This window comes from Jaculus jaculus, chromosome 1 (genome assembly GCF_020740685.1).
Source record: "Jaculus jaculus isolate mJacJac1 chromosome 1, mJacJac1.mat.Y.cur, whole genome shotgun sequence".
Taxonomy (NCBI): Eukaryota; Metazoa; Chordata; class Mammalia; order Rodentia; family Dipodidae; genus Jaculus; species Jaculus jaculus.
The window spans coordinates 224,245,194-224,268,427 of record NC_059102.1 but is presented as its reverse complement, the minus strand read 5'-3'; the positions used below and the strand labels follow the sequence as shown (position 1 = coordinate 224,268,427).

General features: G+C 51.5%; 1 protein-coding gene across 7 annotated transcripts in view; it reads right to left on the bottom strand.

Moving 5' to 3' along the window:
• Unc13a (unc-13 homolog A) overlaps positions 1–18,733 on the bottom strand; it is a 66,337-nt gene extending 47,604 nt beyond the window's left edge. For 4 of the 7 annotated variants that reach the window (XM_045139748.1, XM_045139776.1, XM_045139756.1 and 1 more), the window contains exons 1-9: positions 18,611–18,733; positions 11,847–11,876; positions 11,191–11,290; positions 9,425–9,542; positions 7,611–7,734; positions 7,276–7,349; positions 6,726–6,780; positions 4,899–4,931; positions 1,956–2,163 (exon numbers count right to left, since the gene is read on the bottom strand). In XM_045139748.1, coding sequence (XP_044995683.1) covers positions 1,956–2,163; positions 4,899–4,931; positions 6,726–6,780; positions 7,276–7,349; positions 7,611–7,734; positions 9,425–9,542; positions 11,191–11,290; positions 11,847–11,876; positions 18,611–18,632 — 764 coding nt within the window. In that variant the 5' untranslated portion in view covers positions 18,633–18,733. Of the gene's footprint in view, positions 1–1,955; positions 2,164–4,898; positions 4,932–6,725; positions 6,781–7,275; positions 7,350–7,610; positions 7,735–9,424; positions 9,543–9,860; positions 10,035–11,190; positions 11,291–11,846; positions 11,877–13,551; positions 13,667–18,610 lie in introns of those variants that run through there. The other 3 variants (XM_045139783.1, XM_045139781.1, XM_045139772.1) reach the window with 3 other exon arrangements.
• Positions 18,734–23,234: the final 4,501 nt, after the last annotated feature.

Below are 23,234 nucleotides of genomic sequence, written 5' to 3'. Positions count from 1 at the left end.
TTAATTTGGCCATCCAGGCCAAATGAGCCAGTGGGTACAATAGTGGCATGTTTGTTATGGGGGAAACCAACTGCTCTCTAATTGGACTAGAGGCCTGCTCCATGGAAGGGAATACATGCCTGATACTAAAAACCTATGGTGGTGGAAGTCATGAGTCCTAGGGGTGTAACATCTGCTGGTGTCTACCTAAATATATATATTATGCTCACCAAACTGTCCAGTAAGCTCTCCTCATAATGCTCATACCCATATATCAATGCTACTTTCACTTTTGGTTAGAGAAGCTTCTCTTTACAGATGGAAGTGACCTTGGAATGACTCAGAAGGCACCATGGTGTTGAGACGAAGTGACAGAGGTGTGCTCAGCAATGAAATATCTCTATCACACCTTCCAAGGCTCAGGGTCCATTACAGAAGAGGTGGCAGAAAGAATGCAAGAGCCAAAAAAAAAAAAAAGGTAGGACTCCTTACAATGCACTCTTCTGGACACAAAATGGCCTGAATATCCATGACCTTGCAGTGCCTGACAACCTACACAAGACCATCATAATAGGAGGAAAAGATGATGACATAAAAAAGAAAATAATCCAGGTGTGGTGGCGCACTCCTTTAACCCCAGCACTCTGGAGGCAGAGGTAGGAGGATCGCCATGAGTTCAAGGCCACCCTGAGACTACATAGTGAATTCCAGGTCAGCCTGAGCTACAGCAAGACCCTACCTCAGAAAACCAAAATATAAATAAATAAGAGACTGATTTGGGAGAGGGAGGGGATACGATGGAGAGTGGAGTTGCAAAGGGAATTGGGGTGGGGGAAGGGAATTACCATGGTTTATTGTCTATAATTATGGAAGTTGTCAATAAAGAAAAAATAAAATTAGCTGGGCATGATGGCACGTGCCTTTAATCCAAGCACTTGGGAGGCAGAGGTAGGAGGATCACTGTAAGTTCAAGGCCACCCTGAGACTACATAGTGAATTTCAGGTCAGTCTGTGCTAGAGTGAGACCCTACCTCAACAAGCCAAAAAAAAAAAAAAAAAAATTCTGTAACTAATCATTCAGTCATTAAACAAACATTATCATTCCCTGTCTTAGACACTGCTGGGGACCCTCTTTTCTAGGAACAGCTTAGGACTTGGGTCACACCCATCCTTGGGCACCTGAGGAACTGTTGCAGCCTTGCGTCTTCTGCTCATGCTCAGGGTTGGGACTCGGTGGCACCAAGCCCACCCCCCATACTCGGGATCTGACATTCTTTATCAAGTACACTGGGGTGCCACCCCTAGTCCTTGACCTTGAACCAGCCACCGGAGGGTCTTCCTGCATGGTCTACCCACTGCCCTTCAGCCCTCAGCAGCACTGTCCCCTGCCCAGACCTTCAAGGGGCTGGTTCCCAACTTCCAGAAGCCCTCTGTTTCTCCATATCTTGGTTTTAAGACAGGGTCTCATGTAGCCCAGGCTGGCCTCAAACTCCCAAATGTAGCTGAGAAATGACCTTTAACTCCCAATCCTTCTACCTCCACCTCCCAAGTGCTGGGATGACAGGCATACGCCACCATGCCTGGCTTCACTTTTCCTTTTTCTGGGGGTGAATGGCTAGACTTGATTACTAGGAAACTCATGAAGCCATCCCACTGTGAGACCATAGCATTGGGTCCATTTCCTGCCACTAAATCTCATTTTTCCCTTGCCCATCTTGCCTCTGTCCAGGGATATCAAAGGGGAATGCTGTGAAGGTCTCACATCCAGGGGACCTCCCAAGGGCCCATGTGTCACTGTCATTTTAGCCAGAGCAAGTCCCCTTTTATGAAGCTTCTAGAAGTGTTCTTACCAGTGTTTGGGTGTCTTAAAAAAGGACTCTATTCCTACAAGAAGTCATCAGTTCAGTTCTGTTCTATGAGATCTGCTCAGCCCCACACCCTTGTCTCCACCACACATTTCCACTCCAAGCAGATACCTGAGGGCCCGCGGCTCAGAGAACTCCTCATAGCTGTGCATGGAGTCGCTGTAGGATTCCCGGGACCCCAGAGGGGGTGGGCGCACAGAGTACTGGTGGACGGAGGCGTTAGGCTGCGATGTCGTGTAGTAGGGTGGCGGGATGCTGTTGCTGGTCTCACTGCGGTAGTCACTGTCCCGGTCATCCACAGCGCTGTCAGGGTCATCGTCTGAGACAGGGGTGGGGAGGGAGTGAAGGGGAGAAGGGGAGAGCACACCATGGGGCCAAATAGCCTCCCTGACTTTGAGGGAAGGGAATCTTTACTGTTTGCTCACCCAGAAAGAGGAATTTTTATCAGCATGGATAAAGAATCGTGGGTCACTGTTTTCAGTTAACTTCTTGTTGCTGGGACAAAACACCCAATCAAAAGCAGCTGATGGGAGGAAGGGGTTTATCTTGGCTTACAGTCTCAAGGGGAAGCTTTGTGATGGGAGGGGAAAGCATGGCAAGAGCAGAGGCTGGACATCACCTCTGCCACAGCAGGTGGAAAACAGTAGCAGGAGAGTGATTTGATCTATGGCAAGGGAGAGCTGACTATAATATCCCTAACACAGCCCCCAGTAACACACCTCTTCCAAATTGTCACTAGCTGGGGACCAAGCATTCAAAACACATGAGTTTATGGGGGACATCTGATCCAAACCACCATAGTCATATTAGCAAAAGTCTAGGCTTGTGGTGATTAATCTCTGGTGTCAACATGACAGAATTCAGAATCACTATGAAAACAAATCTCTTGGAATTAGGTTAACTGTGGTGGGAGGACCCGTTCTAACTGTGGGTTGTGCCATTCCATGGTTCCTGAACTGTATAAAAGTCATAAAGCTAGGCTGGAGAGATGGATCGGTGGTTTAAGGAACTTGCTTGCAAAAGCCTAAGAACCCAGGTTCAATTTCCCAGTACCCATATAAAGCCAGTTGTACAAAGTGGGGCATGCATCTGGAGTTCATCTGCAGTGGCTGGAGGCCCTGGTGTGCCCATACATATGTATCCTGTCTATCTCTATCTCATTGTCTTCTCTCTCTCAAATAAATAAATACAATATTTTTTGCTTTTTTTTTTTTTTTCAAAGTAGGGTCTCACTCACGTTGATCCTCTTACCTCTGCTTCTCAAGTGCTGGGATTAAAGGCGTGTAACACCATGCCCAGGAAAACTCACCAATGACATTGAAGACCTTGGATCCTCATACTAATTCAGTCCCTAATCTCTGGTTACCACAGCCAAATCTAGAAACCTTTTGTCCCAAACAACCCCCCCTGTGACTCAGAAAGGCATCCTCCAGGCCTCCTACCTCAGCCTACCAAGTGCTGGGATTAAATTTGTGCCATCATGCCTGGATTTTTATTTATTTATTTTTCTTCTTGAGGTAGGATCTAGCTCTACCCCAGGCTGACTTGAAATTAACTGTGGAGTCTTAGGGTGGCTATGAGCCCATGGCGATCCTCCTACCTCTGTTCTGGGATTAAAGATGTGTGTCACCATGCCTGGCTCAAATGTATTTTTTTAAACCATAAAGCTAGCTCAGTACCAGCACCCACTGCTCTCTACTTCCTCCATGCTGACATGAAGATATGACACCAGCTTCTTGCTCCTGCCATGCCTCCCCCACCATCTGGACTCCACCATCTGGAACTGTCAGGTGAATTAAACTCTTTTCTTCCTGAAACTGCTTCTGGTCACATCTTTTGTCCCAGCAAGGAGAAGGGAACTGATACAAGGCTTTAGAACTCTACATAGCCTCATGTGGGTCAAATTGGACCTAGAGTCCCAGGCTGTAGGGTGAAGTCCTACCATGTAATGAAAATTCGGACTTGGACTCATCTCTTTGGATCATGCATGAGAGGTCCATCTTGTTTACCAGAGAGGGTTTTTGTGGCAATGTCTGCCCTCACATTTGTCCTGAAGGACACCTAATTTGTCCTGGATACCCTTTTATTATTTTTTCATCCATTCATCTGGAATATTAGACTGCAGAAATTGACCCTCTTTTTACCAAATTGTCCTTGACCGGGTTGACAGGTGTCTAGTACAGGCTGTGTGTGCTTTCCAAATTATTTATTTTCTGATCAATTATCTGTTTTTGAGGGACAAATCATTGTCAATGGATTATTTGCTTTTGCATGGTCTTGCTTTTTACCAAACAGCTTTGGACCATGTTGAGCACATCCAGCCATGTCACATCTAGACACACTGATTTAGACAAAGCCATTTGCTTTGGGCTTAGTTACCTCCCTTGACCCAATGCTTAGCTTTAGCCATACTGATGTTAACAAAAAAATGTCTCTGCTCTGCACCACTGAGGATGGAACTCTGGCCTTGCACATGCACAGAACAATTGAGCCACATTGCCCAGCCTGAGGACGGATTCTTCCGGGAACCCAAGGACTCGCCGAACAGAAACATTGCATATGGAGAAAAAAAGAGGCCTCAGGTTGGAGGGGGCGGGTAGTAGCTTTCCTGTCCCAGAGGACAAGTGGATAATAATGTGGGGTGCTGAAGTCCCCCACTGACCCATCCCAGAGGATCCCTGCCTGGTGGCTGTCAGTGACTAGTTCCTGCCCTCCACTATACCTGGCTGACATCAGGCCACTTGAAGGACGAGGAGGGAGACAGAGAGACAAAGGGGATGAGATGAAATTATACATGGGGGCAGGTGAGGGGTCCCAGTGCCCAGTAGGAGACAGACATGTCCCCTTGTCAATGCCCCCCTCCATGACCCTGCCTGCTCCCCACCAGACAGCAGGATCTCCAAGACTAATGTAAATGGACACAGTGGTTGTCAGCCCTCTGATCCCAAAATGCCTGCCACAGGCTCCCTTGTTCCCTGTGAGGCAAGGTGGAGAGCTGGGGGGTCCCCAAGATGCCCAGTCTCCCCAGTGGCCTCCCAAAGGTGAGCTACTTACTTTGTTCACCCCAGCCAAAATAATTCCAGTTGCCTACAAAGAGAAGGGCAGAGGTGACGCAGGGGCGGGGCTCCCCATCCCCTCGCACTCCCCAGCCCCAGAACCCCAGGACCCCTTGCCACCTTGGGAGAAAGACAAAGTGTCTCCACTTCTGGCTGCCCTATTAGCCTAGCAAGGAAGCCACAAAGGGGTTACTCCAGGCCCAGGGTGTTTGGACTTAAAAAGTCTGTGGCCACTGCCCCCCTCCCTTCCCCCCACCTAGGCCATGGATTAAAAATAAAAAATCACATGCACCTGGAAACACTATGATTTGAAACATCTCTGTGGGGTGGTTTTTATCATTCTGCTCATTTAAAAAACAAGAATCAGAAAAGGTAAGTTAGCAGCCCAAAGTCACACAGCCTCTGAGCATCAGGACAGACAGTCACATTCTTCCGGCATCCTTGGCTGCTCCTCCATAAAGCAGGGTCACACAACACCCCCAGGGTCACTCAAGAGGTCCATGTGTCATTCTGAACGCACATCTCCCTTCCATTGACCCACCAAGGTGTCCTCTGTTCCCCACTCCTGCCCAGTCCGACCCCAATACAGCCATCAATGGCTTAATGGCTCCATGACTGTCATCCCTTTCTGGGAAGTGGTGGCCTTGCACTGGCTAGAGATGACAGAAAAATGTCACACCTCAAGTTAGTATGGGAACAGGCCCATCCTCCAGCTACAGGCCCTGCACTCACTCACTCCCATGCTTGTCCCCACCCTCCTGGGCACGTGGGGGGAAGACACGGGTATAGGGCACACTGAGGACGGGAGGGGGAGCAGATGGAGGGGGCTAAGAGTGAAGTGAGGGCCACGCAGGGGGTGGGGGAGTTCTGTCCTAGGGTCCTAGGTTTATCACTTTGTCCTTGCTCCACAGGACCCAGAGGGCACAAAGAGGGGTACAAGGATTTGTTTGGGGGCACACACCTGGGTAACTAGAGGGAGGGAGGGATTTGAGCTACATTGAAAACTCCAGCCCTGAGGGAAAAATCACCTCCATAATTGGCAGAAACAGTGTCCTGTGGTCCCAGCTACTGGGGAGGCTGAGGCAGGAGGATCACCTGAGCTCAGGAGTTCAAGGTCAGCCTGGGACATACTAGGAGACCCTGTGGTTGTAGTGAGGTCCACAGTTGTGGATTCAATGCCTGGCTCTGCCACATGACACATGCGTGGCCCTGGGCATGTCACTTCTCTTCCTAGAGTACAAATTTTCTTTTATCTAAGAAAACAATTGATTAGATGGACAGTCCCTGGGCAGACAGGTGCTGGGGTTGACAACTGTGCCATCTGGACACAGGCTGCCTGAGGCATGTGTGGCCCATGAACAGCTTGCCAAACGAGTTCCAGGTTCTTATCCAGAGTCCACAAAGTGGTTTTCCTGCCTCTGCAACCCTGTCTCCCCCACAGCCTCTAACAATTGGGGGTTTTGGGCTAGAGAGATGGCTTAGCAGTTAAGGTACTTGCCTGTGAAGCCTAAGGACCCAGGTTTATTCCCCAGTACCCATGTAAACCAGATGTACAAGATGGCACATGCATCTTGAGTTCATTTGCAGTGGCTACAGACCCTGGCACACCCATTCTCTCTATCTATCACTTGCCTTTTTCTCTCAAATAAATAAATAAAATATTTTTAAAAATGAAAAAAAAAAAAGATTTAGGGGCTGTCAGGTGGCCCACTGTATAGTAAGACTGCAGCTTTATTTCTGCATGTGGGTCCACCTGTGGGTGCACCCTCAGGTTGGTTCTGGGGAAGGACGTTGTCACAGAGTGGTGGGGCAGGAGGGTACTCACAGCACTGGCTTCCCGGCACTGGCAATGGCTTGTCAGGCTCATCCTGGAAAGGGAACTGTGGAGGCAGAGAGATGCTCAGCACCAGCGGAGAGGGAAGGAGCCCTATGCTCACCCTATCAGCCCCTGGGGGCCATGGGGCAGGGTGGAGACACAGGGCATGGAGAGTCATGATGAGAAACAGACACAAAGACATGGAGAAAGAGATGCACAGAGAAGTGGGCAGGGAGAGACAGGGCCAGCAAGAGTGAGAGTGAGGGGTCTGGGGTATGGGCTGGGGTCTGCATGCCATCCTTTTGGCGGCCCCATCCCTCAGATGTCCCAACACTGGCTGGGGACCACATGGGGTCTGGCCCTAAGTGAGGCAAGCCAAGCAGAAGTGGCAGAGAGAGAGAGGCCCAGGAACCAGCCTCGTGGGAGAGTACTTTCCAGAAGATTCTGGGCTGAGAGGGCCTGGGCAGGCCAGCTCGCTTAGCTGCTTTGACACTGTCCATCAGGGCTTCAAGAAACCCAGTGTGATGCAGGGAAAGACAAGCTGGCTGGTGACATGCACCTCATCCTGGTCGCGCATGGCGTTCAGCTGCTCCAGTTTCCTGGCCCAGTAGCGTGCCTCCTCCTCTGGGATGTCTGCAAGCAGATCCACTGTGACCCCCGAGTCTCCCAGGACCCATGACTGGCTCAGACTTTGACCTCCCAGGCCCCTCAGGCCCCACACCTACCTCAGGCCCTGGTTGCTGGGCTCTTGGGAAAAGCCTGGGTGGTGGGTTTATTCTGGGGGAATCCTCACACCCCAGGAATGAAGGACAGGGGACAGGAAGCCAGGGACACTGGGTGTGTAGTAACTGCTCAAGTCTGACATGGGGCCTCGGTCCTTGACTGGGGACTCACCCAGTGGCAGCTCGAAGCGCGTGTCTAAGAGGATGCGGTGGAACGTGGGGTCCTTGGTGCCGCAGATCTCACTATCGGCCATGATCACCTGTGAATCCAGTGTGAGCCACTCTCCGGGGCCCTCCTGGGTGCAGGGGAGCAGATGTGGTCAGCCATAGGCCAGGGCTCCCCAGACAGTGAAGCTCAGGTCTCCACTTTACAGACCAGAGGTCTTGGGGCTCAGGCCCTGACAGAAGTCCCATACTCCACCATGCAGGGCGAAGTGCCCAAAACACATCTGTTTCTTTTTTCTTTTTCTGTATTTTTTCCCCCAGAGCTATGGTCTCCTTCTAGCCCAGGCAGACCTGGAATCACTATGTAGTCTCAGGCTAGCCTTGAACTCCCAGCAATCATCCTACCTCTGCTTCCTCTTTTCTTTTTTAAAAAATATTTTAGGTAATGATGACTCCGGTTGGACTAGAGTCTCTGAGCTCTTCTCTGAGGATCTTTGAAACCGCCTGATCCACTCTATCCTGTGTAGCATCTCACCTGCCTGCCCACCTTCCCATCCTTGCTGTCTGAGTTCTGGTATGTGTTCCTTGCATTACATTTCAGGAGTCTGCAGGTACAAGGGTTCATCTGAAGTTGTGCTGGGCCTATTAACTGTGGTGGCAGATAAACATTGCTGTCTACATTGGGCTGTGAGCCAGAGCGTCATATGTCAAGATCAGCCTGAACATCTGAGAGCTGGCTCATCACCTACAGTTCGACCAAAATGATTAATAAACTTTATGTTCATAAAAATAAATAAATAAATAAATAAAAATATTTTATTATTTACTTGAGACAGAGAGAGGTGTGTGTCTCTCACGCCAAAGCCTCCTGCCACTGCAAACACACTCCAGATGCATGTGCCACTTTGTGCATCAGGCTTTATGTGAGTACTGGGGAGTTGAACCCAGGCCGGCAGGCTTTACAGGTCTTTAGCAGCTTAGCTATCTCCTTAACCCTCTTTTTCTTTTCTTTTAGACAGGGTCTCACGTAGCCCAGGTTGGCCTTGAGTTCACGTTATGATCATAAATTCTTCTACTATTTCTCCTACTTCTGCCTCCTGAGTGCTGGGATTAAAGGTGTGGGCCACTACACCTGACATGTGGTGCTGGAACCCAACTGGGACTTGATTCATGCTAGGCAAGCACTCTACCCACCACTGGCAGCCTCAGCCCCTGTTTTTGTGGGGAGCCATGGAGGAAGTTGAGAATCACCTTCTAAGTTTCTTTTGAGACTTGCTTCCCTGGGGTACTGCATTCATTTCCTCCCTCCCTGTTTACTTCACTCATTGATTCAAAAACAAACAAGCCCCTTGCTGTGTCATAGTCTGCATCATGATGGATGGTGTGAAGGTGCCCAAGTCATTCATCTGGCCCCACAGTCAGCCCATAGTCCAGGGAGACTGACCAGACAGCAGTCCTCCCACCTCCATGAAGTCAGGGACAGGCCACAAGGATTGGGGACAAGTATGGTGAGCACAATCAGGTCAGGCTCTTAACTTAGAGGGTTGAATCTTTTTTTTTTTTTTCTTTTACATTTTTCCTTGGCTGGGATTCAGCTGCAACAGAGAGCCTCCTGCAGCCACATTGGTCCATGAGGAGAGGGAGTACAACAAAGAGGAAGTAGCTTAAACCTTAGTGACTTTGGAACTGTTCTGCAACCCCGGATGTCTCCCTGGATGTTGTCAGGGGTGAAGGGAAAATGTTTACTTTGTTTAGGCCTCAGATCCATGGGCCTCTCCCAGGCCCCCCTCCTTTTTCACCCTCAGTCCACCCACCACTCACCTCGTTGGATTGGCGGATAGTCCGCAGAGGGATCCACACGGTGCCCACCATCGTGTCCCAAATGAGACCCTTGTTCCATACTTCCACAGTCAGTCCCAAATCCAGGCGGTTAATCTCACTGTAGAAAGAGGACATGAGATGACAGGGCAACAGGAAGGATAAAAGAGAGGCTCAGAGAAGTTGGGCTACTGGCCTAAGGACACACAGCATACTGCAATTCAAAAGCAGGCCCAAATTCCAGGTCAGCCTGGGCTTGAGCAAGATACTACCTTGAAGAAACAAAAACAAAACAAAAAAAAAAACCCAGGCCTAAGGGAATGCAGTAACACACTGGTTTTCATTTTAAAGAGAAGAAACGGAGACCAAGAAGGTAGGCAACTAGCTTAGTCACACAGGAGAACCAGAGTCCAGTGTGGGGGAGCAGTGGGAGCTGTACCTCCACTTGCTGGGCTCTGCCTGCCAGGATGTGTCCTGGCAGTGTCGAATCCATGAGAAGACGTCTATTGACGTCTCCAGCCTGACTCCTTTGGGGGGATAACTTAGAGGTTGGCAAATGCCTGCACATCCACTTTCCAGCTGTGGCCATGCTGTGTGGCCTCCATTTCTTCATCTGTAAAATGGGGCATATAACACCACCCCTCTCAGGATTGTAGACACAGTTGGTTTAATCAAAGGATAGACACAGCAAGGCCTGGATGGTGGCACACACCTGTCATCCCAGGCCCCGGGAGGCTGAGGCAGAAGGACCACAAGTTCAAAGTCATCCTCATCTACATTTGAGTTCAAAGCCAAACTGGACTACATAAGATCCTGTCTCCAAAAGAAATTAATAAATTAAATTAAAATAAAGCAAAAACGAATAAAGGCTAGACATGGTTTTATAAATGGGGATATGTGTGGCCCTAGGGAACTCCAGGTCATTCACTCATCAGGCAGTGTAGCTGAACATCTGTCAGAGGCACAAGTGGTCAGGGAGCGCCAATGGGGACAGAAACCAGCCGGCCCCAAGTCACACAGCAGAGGCCAGAAACGTGAAAAAACACAGAATGACTTTAATACTCTGGTAGAGAAGCCAGGAAACACAGGGTGATTCCGTATTGCAGCTGGCACAGAAGTCAGGGAAGCTCCCTGCTGGGGCAGGAGGACTGGGAGGGGAAGGCAGGGGCAAAGGCCCTGGGCTTGCTGGAGGGAGAAGGCTGAGAAGGGTGGGAGAAGAGATGGAGGGAGGTGCGGGTGTGTGGGGAGAGAAGCCCAGGCTAATAGGGGATGTGAGTGAAGGGATGTGATTTGCAATTTTAAAAATATCCCTGGGGCTGCCTGGAGGAGAACAGACTGGGAGGCTGAGGCGACAGAAGGTCTAGGCGGGCGGCTGCAGAGCTTGAGGGAAGCCAGCTATTGGACTCAGGTTGCGCCTGGGGGTACCAAAGGAAGGGAAGGTGTGGCCAGGCCGCAGGCGGAGCGAGGAGATCTGCAAGGAATCGGAGGGAGGCGGGACCTGGCGGGGGAGGGGCCATTAGGAGGCGAGGGGGCGGGGCCTGGTGTGGAGGGGAGGGGCTTGGCAGCCGCGATGGGGCCGGGGCTGGAGCAGGGGCTTGGCGTGGTGTGTGTGGGGCCTGGTGGGAGCAGAGCGAGGACCCGGGGCAGGGCCAGAGCAATGGTGGGCTGTGAGAGTAGTGGGGAAGGAAAAGGGCTGAGGGCCTGGTGGGGGTATATTTGAGGAGGTGGGATGGGGGCGCTCGGCTGGGGGCGGGGCCGCGCAGACTCACAACATGAAGTCCTGCTCCCAGCTGGGCTGGCTGCCGCGCACCGCTATGGTGGTGCTCTTCACGTTCTGCACCTTCAGCGTCACGTACGTGTTGAATTTCTCTGCGGTGGAAGAGCGGGTTCAGCCCAGGCCGTGGCTGTCTATGCCCCGTCCCCGGCTCTGGGCCCTGCGGGTCCCCCGGGCGGAGTCGGCGCCAGGCCTGTCCAGCATCTGGATGACGGTCCTGAGTGGACCGGACGGGACGGGTGCGGGGCGGAGGGGGAGCGGGGAAGACTGAGTCCCAAAGAGGACCGAACGGAGACCGAGAACGTCTCTGCGTGGGGCGCGGTGGCATGCCAGTCACCCCAGCCCTCGGAAGGCTGAGGCAGGGGGATGGTGAGTCCCAGGCCAGATGCCTCAAAATGCAAAGTCACTGGAGCGCTGGGGTTGGGCCAGTACAACAAAACCACCAAACCAAGACACCCCCCCCCCCGCTCTGTTCCGGACCATAGTCACCCCTTGGGTCTCAGCCTCGGCCTCTGCCCCCCTCCCAGGGCCACTTGCAGGGCGGGCCCGCACGCACTGCCTGGCCTCCCCCCCCCTTCCCGCATGCGCAGCCGAGGTCCAGGCTGAAAGGACAGACGACAGACAGACAGCGCGGGAGGAGAGCCCGCTTACCTTGAGCACCGTCAAACTTGGCTTTTTTGACTGCGGAGAAAGAGAGGGAGGGAGAGGGAGAGATATGGGGAGCAGAGACAGAGACAGGGAAAGACATGGGCGGGGGGCGGGCAAGAGACAGGTAGAGACCGGGAAAAGACAGGTAGAAAAGGAAGAATCAGAGACAGCACAGAGATAAAGACAGGAAATGCACAGGAAGACAAGAGAGAAAAGAACACAAACAGGGAGGAGGTGTATCAGGAAAAGCAGGCAGACAGGAGGAGGAAGAGAGGCAGGGAGGAGAGAGGAGAGGCAATCAGACAGACCTGGAGTAGAGAGCAGTCTCAACCATGGGCGCAGTCCCCCATCACCCCTAAGACCCCCACACACACAGTACCTTCACCCCAAATGAACAAGACCCAAATAGAGGGCATGAGCACAGGATGGGGTCCCCAGAAGCCGTTGGGATTGCCATGAGGGAGGAGGAGTGTAAGTAATGAGAAAGACAGTCCCCAGTGGCCCTGCCAGGTAGGGAGATCTCTGCCTAGGCTGGCTCAGACCAAATGTACCTAATAGTGAGGCCCAAGACTCCAAAGCAGGGCAGACTAGTGACACAGGTCAGAACAGGCTGCACTGCTGTTTGCCAGCACTCATTATGAGTTGTCCCACCCAACATGTGTCAGTGCCCCAGGCCCAGTGGGCCTCAGGTTATCCCACCTGGGTCACCATCTCCTCTTGTTTCTCTTCATTCTGCTTTCTGTCTCCACCCCAAACCTGTCCCGGACCACACCAACTGAAGTCGGTGGCCTTGAGATTCTCTCTTCTCTTCCCCAGCAGCCCCTCCCCCCCCACACACACACACTTGCTCTGGGATGCAACTAACACAACCACATCCTAGTGACTCTAGGGACAGCCCAGGTGACAGTCCTATGCAAGCCCAGTTCCTCAGTGCTGACTCTTCAGGTTTCCCAAGTGAGCCCCGCACTAGTGCCAACCTCCGTATTGAGAAAGCCCAGACTATGTGCACATGAATCAGACATCCTGCCCGCACTTGGGGCTGGGGAATGAACATGGACTGAGCCCTTAATGGGACCCTGGGGTGACTCAGGTTCAGCATGGAGTCAGAAAGAACTAGCTAGGTCAGACCCCAGTGCTGTGGCTCTGGCTGGTGAGCATCCCTCAGCCTCCACCTTGGTCTCATTCTTTCTTTGTTTTTCTAGATCTTCTGATTCCCCTCCCTTCTTTCCTCCCCTCCCTTCTCCTTCCCTCTCTCCTCCCCTTTCTTCTATTCTCAGGAGGTCTCCCCTCCTGCCTAGTTTCCCTCCTCTTTTCTCCAAATGGGTCATTTCCTTCTTACTCCTTTTTTTTTTTCCCCCTCCAAGGTAGGTTCTAGCTCTAGCCCAATCTAACCTGGAACTCACTCTGTAGTCTCAGGTTGGCCTTGAACTTACAGTGTTCCTCCTAGCTCTGCCTTCCAATTGCTGGGATTAAAGGTGTGTGTCAACCATGCCCAGATTCCTGCCTTTTAAAAAATATCTTTATTTATTTGAGAGAGAGAGAGAATATGAGGATGAATGAACCATGGCCTCTTGCCTCTGCAAATGAACTCCAGAGGCATGTACCATTTGTGCATTTGGCTTTACATGGGTACTGGGGAACTGAACCCTGGCTAGCAGGCTTTGCAAGCAATTGCCTTTAACCGTTGAGCCATCTCCCAGCCCCTCACCTCTACTGGTTTCTTTTCCCTTTCCACCAGCTCTCCAGTATCTTCCCCTTCTCCCTCAGCCTCATCCCCCATCAGCAGACCTGCCTGTCTGCCTTCAGGCATCCACCATCAGCACCTTTGGGAGAAAGCAAAGACTGGGGGGGGGTGTGGGGAGCGGTGTCTCACAGTGGGGAGGGGGAGGAACTGGGATGGGAAAGGGTCCTGGGGAGAAAGGGCCAGGAAAACAATCTGTAATACGAGGGCTTGGGGTGTCTGGGAGTGGAGCAGGTCTAGAGTGTATGAAACAGGAGGGTAGTCTCTGGTTCTGGGATGGGTGGTGGTCTTGGGTTCCTGGAACATGGAGTAGAACTCAGGGTTTTGGGAGAGGAGAGGGATCGAGGACCTGAGGATTTGGGGAGGGGAGAGAGGTTGGGGATATAGCAGGGGAAGGGGTCTGGGGTTCTGGGAGGCCTTGGGGTGTAGGCATGGATGGGTTTGGGGAGTTGGGCTGCCAGCAGCAGCTGGTCTGTCCTTGATCTTCCCCAGGCTAACCGGTCTTCCAAGTCACAGCTCACATTCCCAGCCCTTCATCTCCAAGCCCACGGGGTCATCAGGGCGGAAGAGCTATTTATAACATAGTGTGGCTCAGATGTGGGCGCTGACCCAGCTGTGTAGTTCCAGCGCACACATTAGGGCACAGCCCAGTGGTTCCTGCCTGGCACCCGTACTGCAGCTCTGGCCTCAGCTTCCCTATCCGGCTCTGCTCCCCTCCCCCATCCTCGTCATTACAGTGTCACTTGCACTATTTTTAGTCCTCGAATGGGTTTTAGCTGTGACACTGGGTTGCATTCTGGGACTTTCTGACCAGGGCCAGAGTGATCCACAACCCCCTGGGAAGATTGTGGGGGAGAAGCAGCCATCAAGGAGGCGTCTGGAAGCCAACCAGGTGTCCTAGCACACTTGACTTCAACTCTAGCCGGCTTGGCTGCAGGGGAGGGTGCCCCGTGGAGCTCCACGAATAGATTCTTGGATCTGTGATTGAGCGAGCAAGCGTGTGTGGGGTGTGGCTGGCAGATCCTGCCGCAGGGGAGGATGGATGATGGTAGGATGTGGACTGTGGCTTTTCATGTGGCAGGGGGCAACTCGGGAAGCTACCAAAAATCTAGATGCCAGCCAGGTGATGGCAGAAATGGGACCAGCCAGCCAGGCATGGTGGCTCAAGCCTTTAATCGGGAGACAGAGGTAGGAGGATCACTGTGAGTTTCAGGTCAGCCTGGAACTACAAAGTGAATTTCAGGTCAGCCTGGGCTAGAAAAAGACCCTTCCTCGAAAAAAAACAAAACACACACAAAAAGAAAGAAAAAAAGAAAGAAAGAAAGAAGTCTTTTGGGAAAGGGAGGGGAAAAGGTCACATTCTCACCTCAGCAAAGGAACTCTGGCCATCTCCGGGGAGGTCAGCTGAGAACCAAACACCCTCACAACCCCTCTGTGACCCCAGCCAAGTGCCTGAACCTCTCTGGGCCTCAGTTTTCCTCACCAGTAAAATGGGGATGCTATGATGAAGAAGGAGGTAATGGGTATAAAAGCCCTGCACACAGCACCTGCCACATGCTGTTCTGTGAGGCTGATGTTATGCTGAGTTATAGGGCAGATTCACCCTGGACAGCCCTGATCGAGCCATCACATTCATTTCCAAACACCCAGTGCCTTGTGCAGTGTAGCCTGAGACACAGGGGAAGGTGTGGTGGTACCTGTCACTCCACATGCCAAAGGGGAGGCTTCAACTATATAGGAAGTTCAAGGCCAGCCTAGGCTACATGAGACCCTACAGAAAGAGGGAGGGAGGGAGGGCCTGGGCAGACAGTGTCAGTCACACTGGTGCATGCAGTGCAGTTATATGCAGTGGTGTGTTTGCATACCCAGCACCTATAAACCAAAGTGTGTGGGGTGTTGTGCAAGGATGGCCATGGGTTCTCATATGTATGGTCTTGCTGAGTGTGTCTATATCTGCAGGGCATGGCAGAAGATTATGAGTGTATTAGGCATATTCAAGTATGCATCTGTCAGTATGGTAAGGGATTTCCATGAAGTGTGTATATTTTTTTCATTTCTTTCTTTTCCCTCCTTCCTAACTTACTTTTAAGACAGGGTCTCATGTAGCCCAGGCTGGACTCAAATTCTCTATATAGCCAAGGATAGTCTTAAACTTTTTTAAATATTTATTTTTATTTACTTGACAGAGAAAGAGAGGGAGCGAGAGAGAATGGGCATGCCAGGGCCTCCAGCCACTGCAAACCAACTCCAATTACATGCGCCCCCTTGTGCATCTGGCTAATGTGGGTCCTGAGGAATCGAACCTGGGTCCTTTGGTTTTTCAAGAAAATGCCTTAACTGCTAAGCTATCCCTCCAGCCCCCAAGTTTTTTTTATTATTAATTTTTTTTAGCTGGATGTGGTGGCACATGCCTTCAGTCCCAGCATTTGGAAGGCAGAGGTAGGACTACTGTGAGTTCAAACTCAGCCTGAGACTACATAGTGAATTCCAGTCAGCATGGACTAGGGTGAGACCTTAAAAAACCAAATAAAAATTTTAAAAATATTTTATTTATTTATTTGAGAGAGAGAAAGAGGGAGAGAGAGAAAGGGAGGGAGAGAAAAAACGGGAGGGAGAGATTGGCTGTGCCAGGGCCTCCAGCCACTGCAAACAAACTCCAGATGCATGCACCCCCTTGTGCATCTGGCTTACATGGGTCCTGGAGAGTTGAGCTAGGATCCTTTGGCTTTGCAGACAAACGCCTTAACGGCTAAGCCATCTCTCCAGCCACCTCCCCCCCTTTTTTTTGTTTGGTTTTTTGAGGTACAGTCTCACTCTAGTCCAGGGTGACCTGGAATTCACTATGTGGTCTGAGGTTGGCCTTGAACTCATGATGATCCTCCTACCTCTGTCTCCTAGTGCTGGGATTAAAGGCATGCGCCACCACACCTGGCCCAAATAAAATTTTTGTTTGTTTTTCAAGGTAGGATCTCACTTTAGCCCAGGCTGACCTGGAATTCACTATGTAGTCTCAGGGTAGCCTCAAATTCATAGCAGTCTGAGTGCCGGGATTAAAGGTGTGTACCACCACACCCAACAATTTTTAAAAATTTTCTTTGAGAGAAAGACAGAGAGAGAATGGGTGCACCAGAGCCTCCAGACACTGCAAACGATCTCCAGATGTATGTGCCCCTTGTGTATCTGGCTTACTTGGGTACTGAGAAATTGAACCTGAGTCCTTACTCTTCACAGGCATGTGCCTTAACCACTAAACCATCTCTCCAGCACAATCTTAAACTTTTGATCCTCCTGCCTCCACCTCCCAAGTACTAGAATGACAGGTATGGACCACCATGCCTGCTGCTTGTGAAGCTGGGATCAAATCCACAGCTTTTTGTATGCTAGGCAGGTGCTCTAACCACTGGGTGACATCCTCAGCCTCTGGAGGTGTGCAGTGTAGACACACACCCTCTAGATGCACATCTGAAACATGCATGCCTCAGGTGTCTGGGCAGACGGGGACCCATATACACACATGTGCATGAGCCCTCACTTGTGTGTAGTCCCAGACCTACCCACATGAGCCGGCACCAGTGGGCAGTCTTGGGTGGGCTCCTGCTAGGTGGAAATGTGTTCTCTGAATGGCAAGGCCAAGTTCAGACCCCAGGAGACCCCTCCCAGCTCAGCTCAGCTACTGCCCAGTCCCCTCCCATTTCCATCCGCCCACCCCAGAGTCCTCGCCTAGGGTTTCTGGAAACCTCCTTCCTCACCTTATCCCCCCCACACTCACACCACCTCCGCAGCCGAGCCTTCCATTTGCGTCAGAGTTCAGGGTGGTGTGTGTGCCCCCCCAACGCATACACACACACACACACGCACGCGCGCACACACACACACACACACACACACACACACACACACACACACTCCGGAAGCCTTCCAGAACAACCCAGCTTGGAGGAATTGGAATTACTGGTGGGCGTGGGGTACAGAGAGCTCTACTGACTCCACGGACCTAGAGGCCAGGCAGGGCTAAGAAAGTGAACTGCTGAGGAGTCACCAAAAAGGGGCACCTGGCCCTTTAAGAACACCCGCGTCCAGGCTGGCCCGGCCTGGCCCGTTGGCGCGCGGCGGGGAGCGGGCGGGAGGGGCCGCGTTTGTGAATGAAGCGGGAGGCTGGGGAGGGGCGGCGGGGCGGGGGAAGGGCGGCGGGGGCGGGTCCAGGAGTTCGACACACACGCTCCAACACGCCCGTCGTCCAAGGTCTCCCGCAGCCTAAGTTTTCCCGCCGCCTAAGGTCTTCCTTAGCCTGATATTGGGCCTGTTAGAGCTCACTCTTTCTCCCCATGTGGACCGACTAGAAATGGAGAGGGGCAAGTGGGGATGGACCCCAGGCCTTAGATTCCACGCGTCCCACCCGGTCTGCCCGAGGATTTCCCCGCAGCCTGGATTCTAGCCGAGAATGCCTGCACACCGGAGCCCTGGTGGGATGGGCTGCGCCGAAGCCCCAGGCTTCCAGAGGTGGAGGACGGGGTCACACCTCTCGGGTTTCCGTTCCTCCCCACACCCCACTTGGAGCGGGGGCCTGGGCGTGGGCCCTGGTGCAGATGGCGTTCTGGCCCCAAAATAGCTGCCCCCCCCCTCGCTCCTTCCCTCCCTCCAGCCCAAGGTGGGGTGGGGAGGGGCTGCGAGCCTGCGGCGTCGAGTTGGGGGTCCAGGCTCCCCTAGGAAGGACCGAGGCGCCCCAAGCACCGGACCCGGTCCTTTGGGGACAGTCCGAGGGTCTCCGGGCCCTGTCCCCTCGCACTCCCTCCCCGCGGTCAGAGGGGCAGGCTTTCTACAAGTCGCCGTGGTCTTGACAGCCAGGCCTGCTGCCCACGCTGGGTACAGGCGGCGGTGGACCCTCCCGGCGCGGCACAGCCCCGACGACCCCCCAGTGACCTGTCTACGACGCCCCAGTCTAGACCGACTCGGACCCCGCGACTGCGACCAGCTGCGCGGGGCTCCCTGCAGCTCAACCGCCCCCTACGTGTCCGCAGCCTCCTACCTCCCACGCAGAGCAGAGACATGTCGCCGGCTGCGGTGCGGTGGGCTCAGTGGCCGCCGGCTCCGAGCATCCCCGCCGCGAGGCGCTGGCGCTGGGCTCACTGCCGGGCCGGTCCGCCGCCACCTGCCATCTTGGTTCAGCACCGCGGCCGCGGACAGCTCCTGACGCGGTGCTGATGCTGCGCGCCGGCGGGCGGGGCCGCGGACGCCTGATGGGGCGGGGGCGCTGCGGGCTGGGGGGGCGTTAAAGGGCCCCGGGGCGGGCGGGGATCCACGGCTACCGGAGGCCGCCCCGCGCAGGTACTCTCCCGCTGCCGGGCTCAGTAGTCACCACACGCGCGCGCGAGTCTGTTACCGCGGTGACATGTGCGTGTCTCTCTTCTGTTTCTTACACACGCAGCCTGTGGGTCTCGAATCCTTTATTTTCTGTGCAACTGGATCCTTACCCAGTTCTCACGTCCCCAGCTTCAGGAAGTCTACCCAGATTTCCCAGCACTGAGGGCATGGGCATAAATGCTCATATGTGTACATAGGCCAGCGGATTGAGAGCAGATTCTGGGGACAGTCAGCTTGGGAGAGGGGTTCTGGGCTGCCAAAAGTCGTCCAGCGGCTGAGCCATGACTGTCCGGGTTCCGCATGGTCTTGGTGGTTTGCAAGATGATCCTAAAGGTCTTTTAAAATGTTAGCCCCGACACGCAGGTCTTTGTGGTGAGCCTTGTTCACCCAGGTGAATCCAGCTTCCCACAGAACTTGACGGTGCACGGAATTTTAGTGGCTTGGCGTGTTCCTTACTAAAGAGCTGAACAAAACCCCAGCCTTGGAACTGGCCAGTGACTACCCTTTGGCATGTGGATGCTGATTATGGACACTGCATGCGGAGAAAGCTCCACAGTAGTGTGTGGTTCACTGACCTTCAGGTCTAGACTCCCTATCTGCATGGTGAAAGGCTCCCATCTTCCCTGACCATGCGCCACCACACCCGGCTTTTCTTCTCCTCCTCCTCCTTCCTTCTTCCTTCTTCTTCTTCTTCTTTTTTTCAAGGTAGGGTCTCACTCTAGCCCAGGCAGACCTGGAATTCACTATGTTAGTCTCAGGCTGGTCTTGAACTCATAGCAGCCCTCCTATCTTTGCCTCCCGGGTGCTGGGATTAAAGGCATGTGCCACCATATGTGGCTCTGATTTTCTTTTTTGTTGTTGACTTTGTTTTCATTTAAGGATCTCCTAAATTGCACAGGCGAGCCTTGAACATGTGCTCTTCCTGTCTCAGCCTCCTGAGTGACGAGGATCACAAACTTGCCCCACCACACCTCACTTTACAACTGTCTTGGCTCCAGCTTTCTGATTCCCCAAGCCCTTTCCTTCTGGCTCAACCCTGATCCCAACCCAGCTATGATCACTGTCCGTTCATACAATTTAGCCTGGCAAATCAACTGGGCCCTGGCTCTGCAAATCTGTGTATGTGTCACCAGGATGAGCACAGAGTGCCCTGTCACCAGCAACCCAAGGAAGGTCATCAATGCAGAGTGTGCCTGGCCTAGGGCTTTGAAAGGGTGGTAAAAATCATTTGCCTAGAATCCTAGTGAGGGTCTGGGGGCTCTGGGATACAGTGCCTATCTAGAATGTGTAAGGCCCTAGGTTACATCAACTAGCACTATATAAAGATAAATAAAATCAATCAATAAAATAAAACGACATTTGTGATAAATTTACTTCTGCATGTTTGTTTTGTTTTTTGAGGTAGGATCTCCCACTAGCCCAGGTTGACATGGAATTCACTATGTAGTTTCAGGATGGCCTTGAACTCACAGTGATCCTCCTACCTCTGCCTCCTGAATCCTGGGATCAAAAGCTTGTGCCACTATACCTGGCCCTCTAGATGTTTCTACAGTAAGGCCCAGTCACCTCTGTTTAGGATCTTCTTCCCAAAAGACACTTTCTGAAACACCACAACCAAAATCTGTATGCATGTGCCACACTGTCTAGCTTTCCTTGGGTACTGGGGAACTTAACCCACACCCTTGGGCTTTGCAAGGGAGTGCCCTTAATGCTGAGCCATCTCCTCCACTGATTGCACATTTTAAAAAGAATTTCCATGAAGAATTTGCAGATCCTCACTCCAGCTGGACCCAGTAATTTGATTCCAATCAGAAGGGGAAACAGAAAAGACTAGATTTTGCACATTTGATTCCAATTAAAGTTCAGAAACAGACCCAACTTGGCAACAGCTGCCGACAAGCATGTAGAAGGAAAAGCAGAGAAATTAGAAATTTGGGCTGTTCTGAGAGGAGCCATGGAGAGATACAGAATGACCTGAGTGTTCCACTGTGGAACTTCTACTTTTTAAATTTATTTTTATTTATTTGACAGAGAAAGAGGGGGAGAGAGAGAGAATGGGCATATGCCAGGGCCTCCAGCCACTGCAAACGAACTCTAGACATGTGCGCCCTCTTGGCTAACATGGGTTCTGGGGAATCAAATCTGGGTGCTTTGGCTTTGCAGACAAACTCCTTAACTGCTAAGCCATCCTCCAGCCTGGAACTTCCACTTTAACCCAGGTTTATCTTTACTTACAACTAACTGATCGTTAATGAAAGCCCAAACATTGTAAGGAAAGGAATCCAGCATTCCCAAGTTTTGACTCATACTATGTTTGCAACCATGAACTTGAAGCTTCTTATCTCTCAAGGAAACTAAGGAATACGAGGCTCATGTGACTTACATAGGTTATAATGGGGACTGGAGGGCAAATTGATTTTTGTTTGTTTTTCCAGCTAGGGTCTCACTAGCCCAGTCTGACCTGGAACTCACTCTGTAGCTCCAGGCTAACCTGGAAGTCACAGAGATCTTCCTACCTCAGCTTTCCAATGCTCGGATTAAAGGCATGTGCCACCATGCCCAACTGGCCTCACCTTTTTCCCCCCATATTTTATTTTAATTAATTAATTTATTTGACAGAAAAAGAAGGAGAGAGTGTGAGAGGATGGGTGTGCCATGTCCTTCAGCCACTGCAAAGGAACCCCAGACATGTGCACCCCCTTGTGCACCTAGCTAACATGGGTCCTAGGGAATCAAACCTGGGTCCTTTGGCCTTGCAGGCAAATGCCTTAACTGCTCAAGCCCCAGACCTCACCTTTAAAAAAAAGTATTTTGTTTTGTTTGTTTCTTTTCTCTGAGTTAGGGTCTCACTCTAGTCCAGGCTGGCCTGGAATTCACTATGTAGTCTCAGGGTGGCTTGAACTCACACTGATTCTTCTACCTCCCAAATCCTGGGATTAAAAGACATATATACATATACATATATGTTTAAAAAAATTAATTGTTTTTGAAAAAGAGGGCTGGAGAGATGGCTTAGTGGTTAAGGTGCTTGCCTGTGACTACATAATGAATTCCAGGTCAGCCTGGGCTAGACTGAGCAAGAAAACCTAGAAAACCAATATATATATCAGCCGGATTGGTGGCACATGTCTTTAATCCCAGCTCTTGGGAGGCAGAGTTATGAGGATTGCAGCAAGTTCAAGGCTACTGTGAGACTACATAGTGAATTCCAGGTCAGCCTGAGCTAGAGTGAGACCCTGCCTCAAAAAACAAAAACAAAAACTTGCAATTAGGGCTGGAGAGATGGCTTACCAGTTAAGGCACTTGCCTGCAAAGCCCAAGGACCCATGTTTGACTCTCCAGATCCCACATTAGCCAGATGCACAAAGGTGAGGCAAGCGCAAGGTCACACATGCTCACTACGTAGTAGAGCATCTGGAGTTCAACTACAGTGGCTGAGGCACTGGCACGCCAACCCCCTCTCCCTCTGTTTCTCTCACTCTCTCTAAAATAAAAAATAAAAATAAAAATTGCAATTAAAACCATGTGTGGTGTCACATGCCTTTAATCCAGCACTTGGGAGGCAGAATTAGGAAGATTGCCCCAAGTTTGAGGTCACCCTGAGTTTACATAGTGAATTCCAGGTCAGTCTGGGCTACAGTGAAACCCTACCTCAGAAAAAAAAAAAAATTGCAATTAAACATACAGAGCTCAAGTTATCACAAACGTCATTTTATTTTAGTTTAGTGACTGATTATTTATTTATTTGAGAGAGAGAGAAAGAGATAGATAGGGAGAGAAAATGGTCACACCAGGGCCTGTAGCCTTTCTGCAAATGAACGCCAGACATATGCACCACCTTGTGCATCTGGCTTTACGTGGATACTGGGGAATTGAACCTGGGTCATTTGTCTTTGCTAGCAAGCACCTTAACTGCTAAGCCATTTCTCCAACCCCATTGATTTATTTAAATTTTTAAATTTTTTTCTTATTTATTTATTACAGACAGAGAGAAAAATGAACCTGGGTCCTTAGGCTGCACAGGCAAGTGCCTTAACTGCTAAGCCATCTCTCCAGCCTTAAAAAATTATATATATCTTATTTGAGAGAGAGAGAGAAAGAGGCAGGGGTGTGGGGAGAGTGAATGAGCATGCCAGGGCCTCTAGCCATAGAAATAGAGAGAAGGAGAGAGAGCAAGAATGGGCATGCCAGGGTCTCTAGCCATTGCAAATGAACTCCAGACACCTGTGCCATCTTGTGCATTTGGCTTATGTGGGTACTGGGGAATCCAACCTAGATCCTTAGGCTTC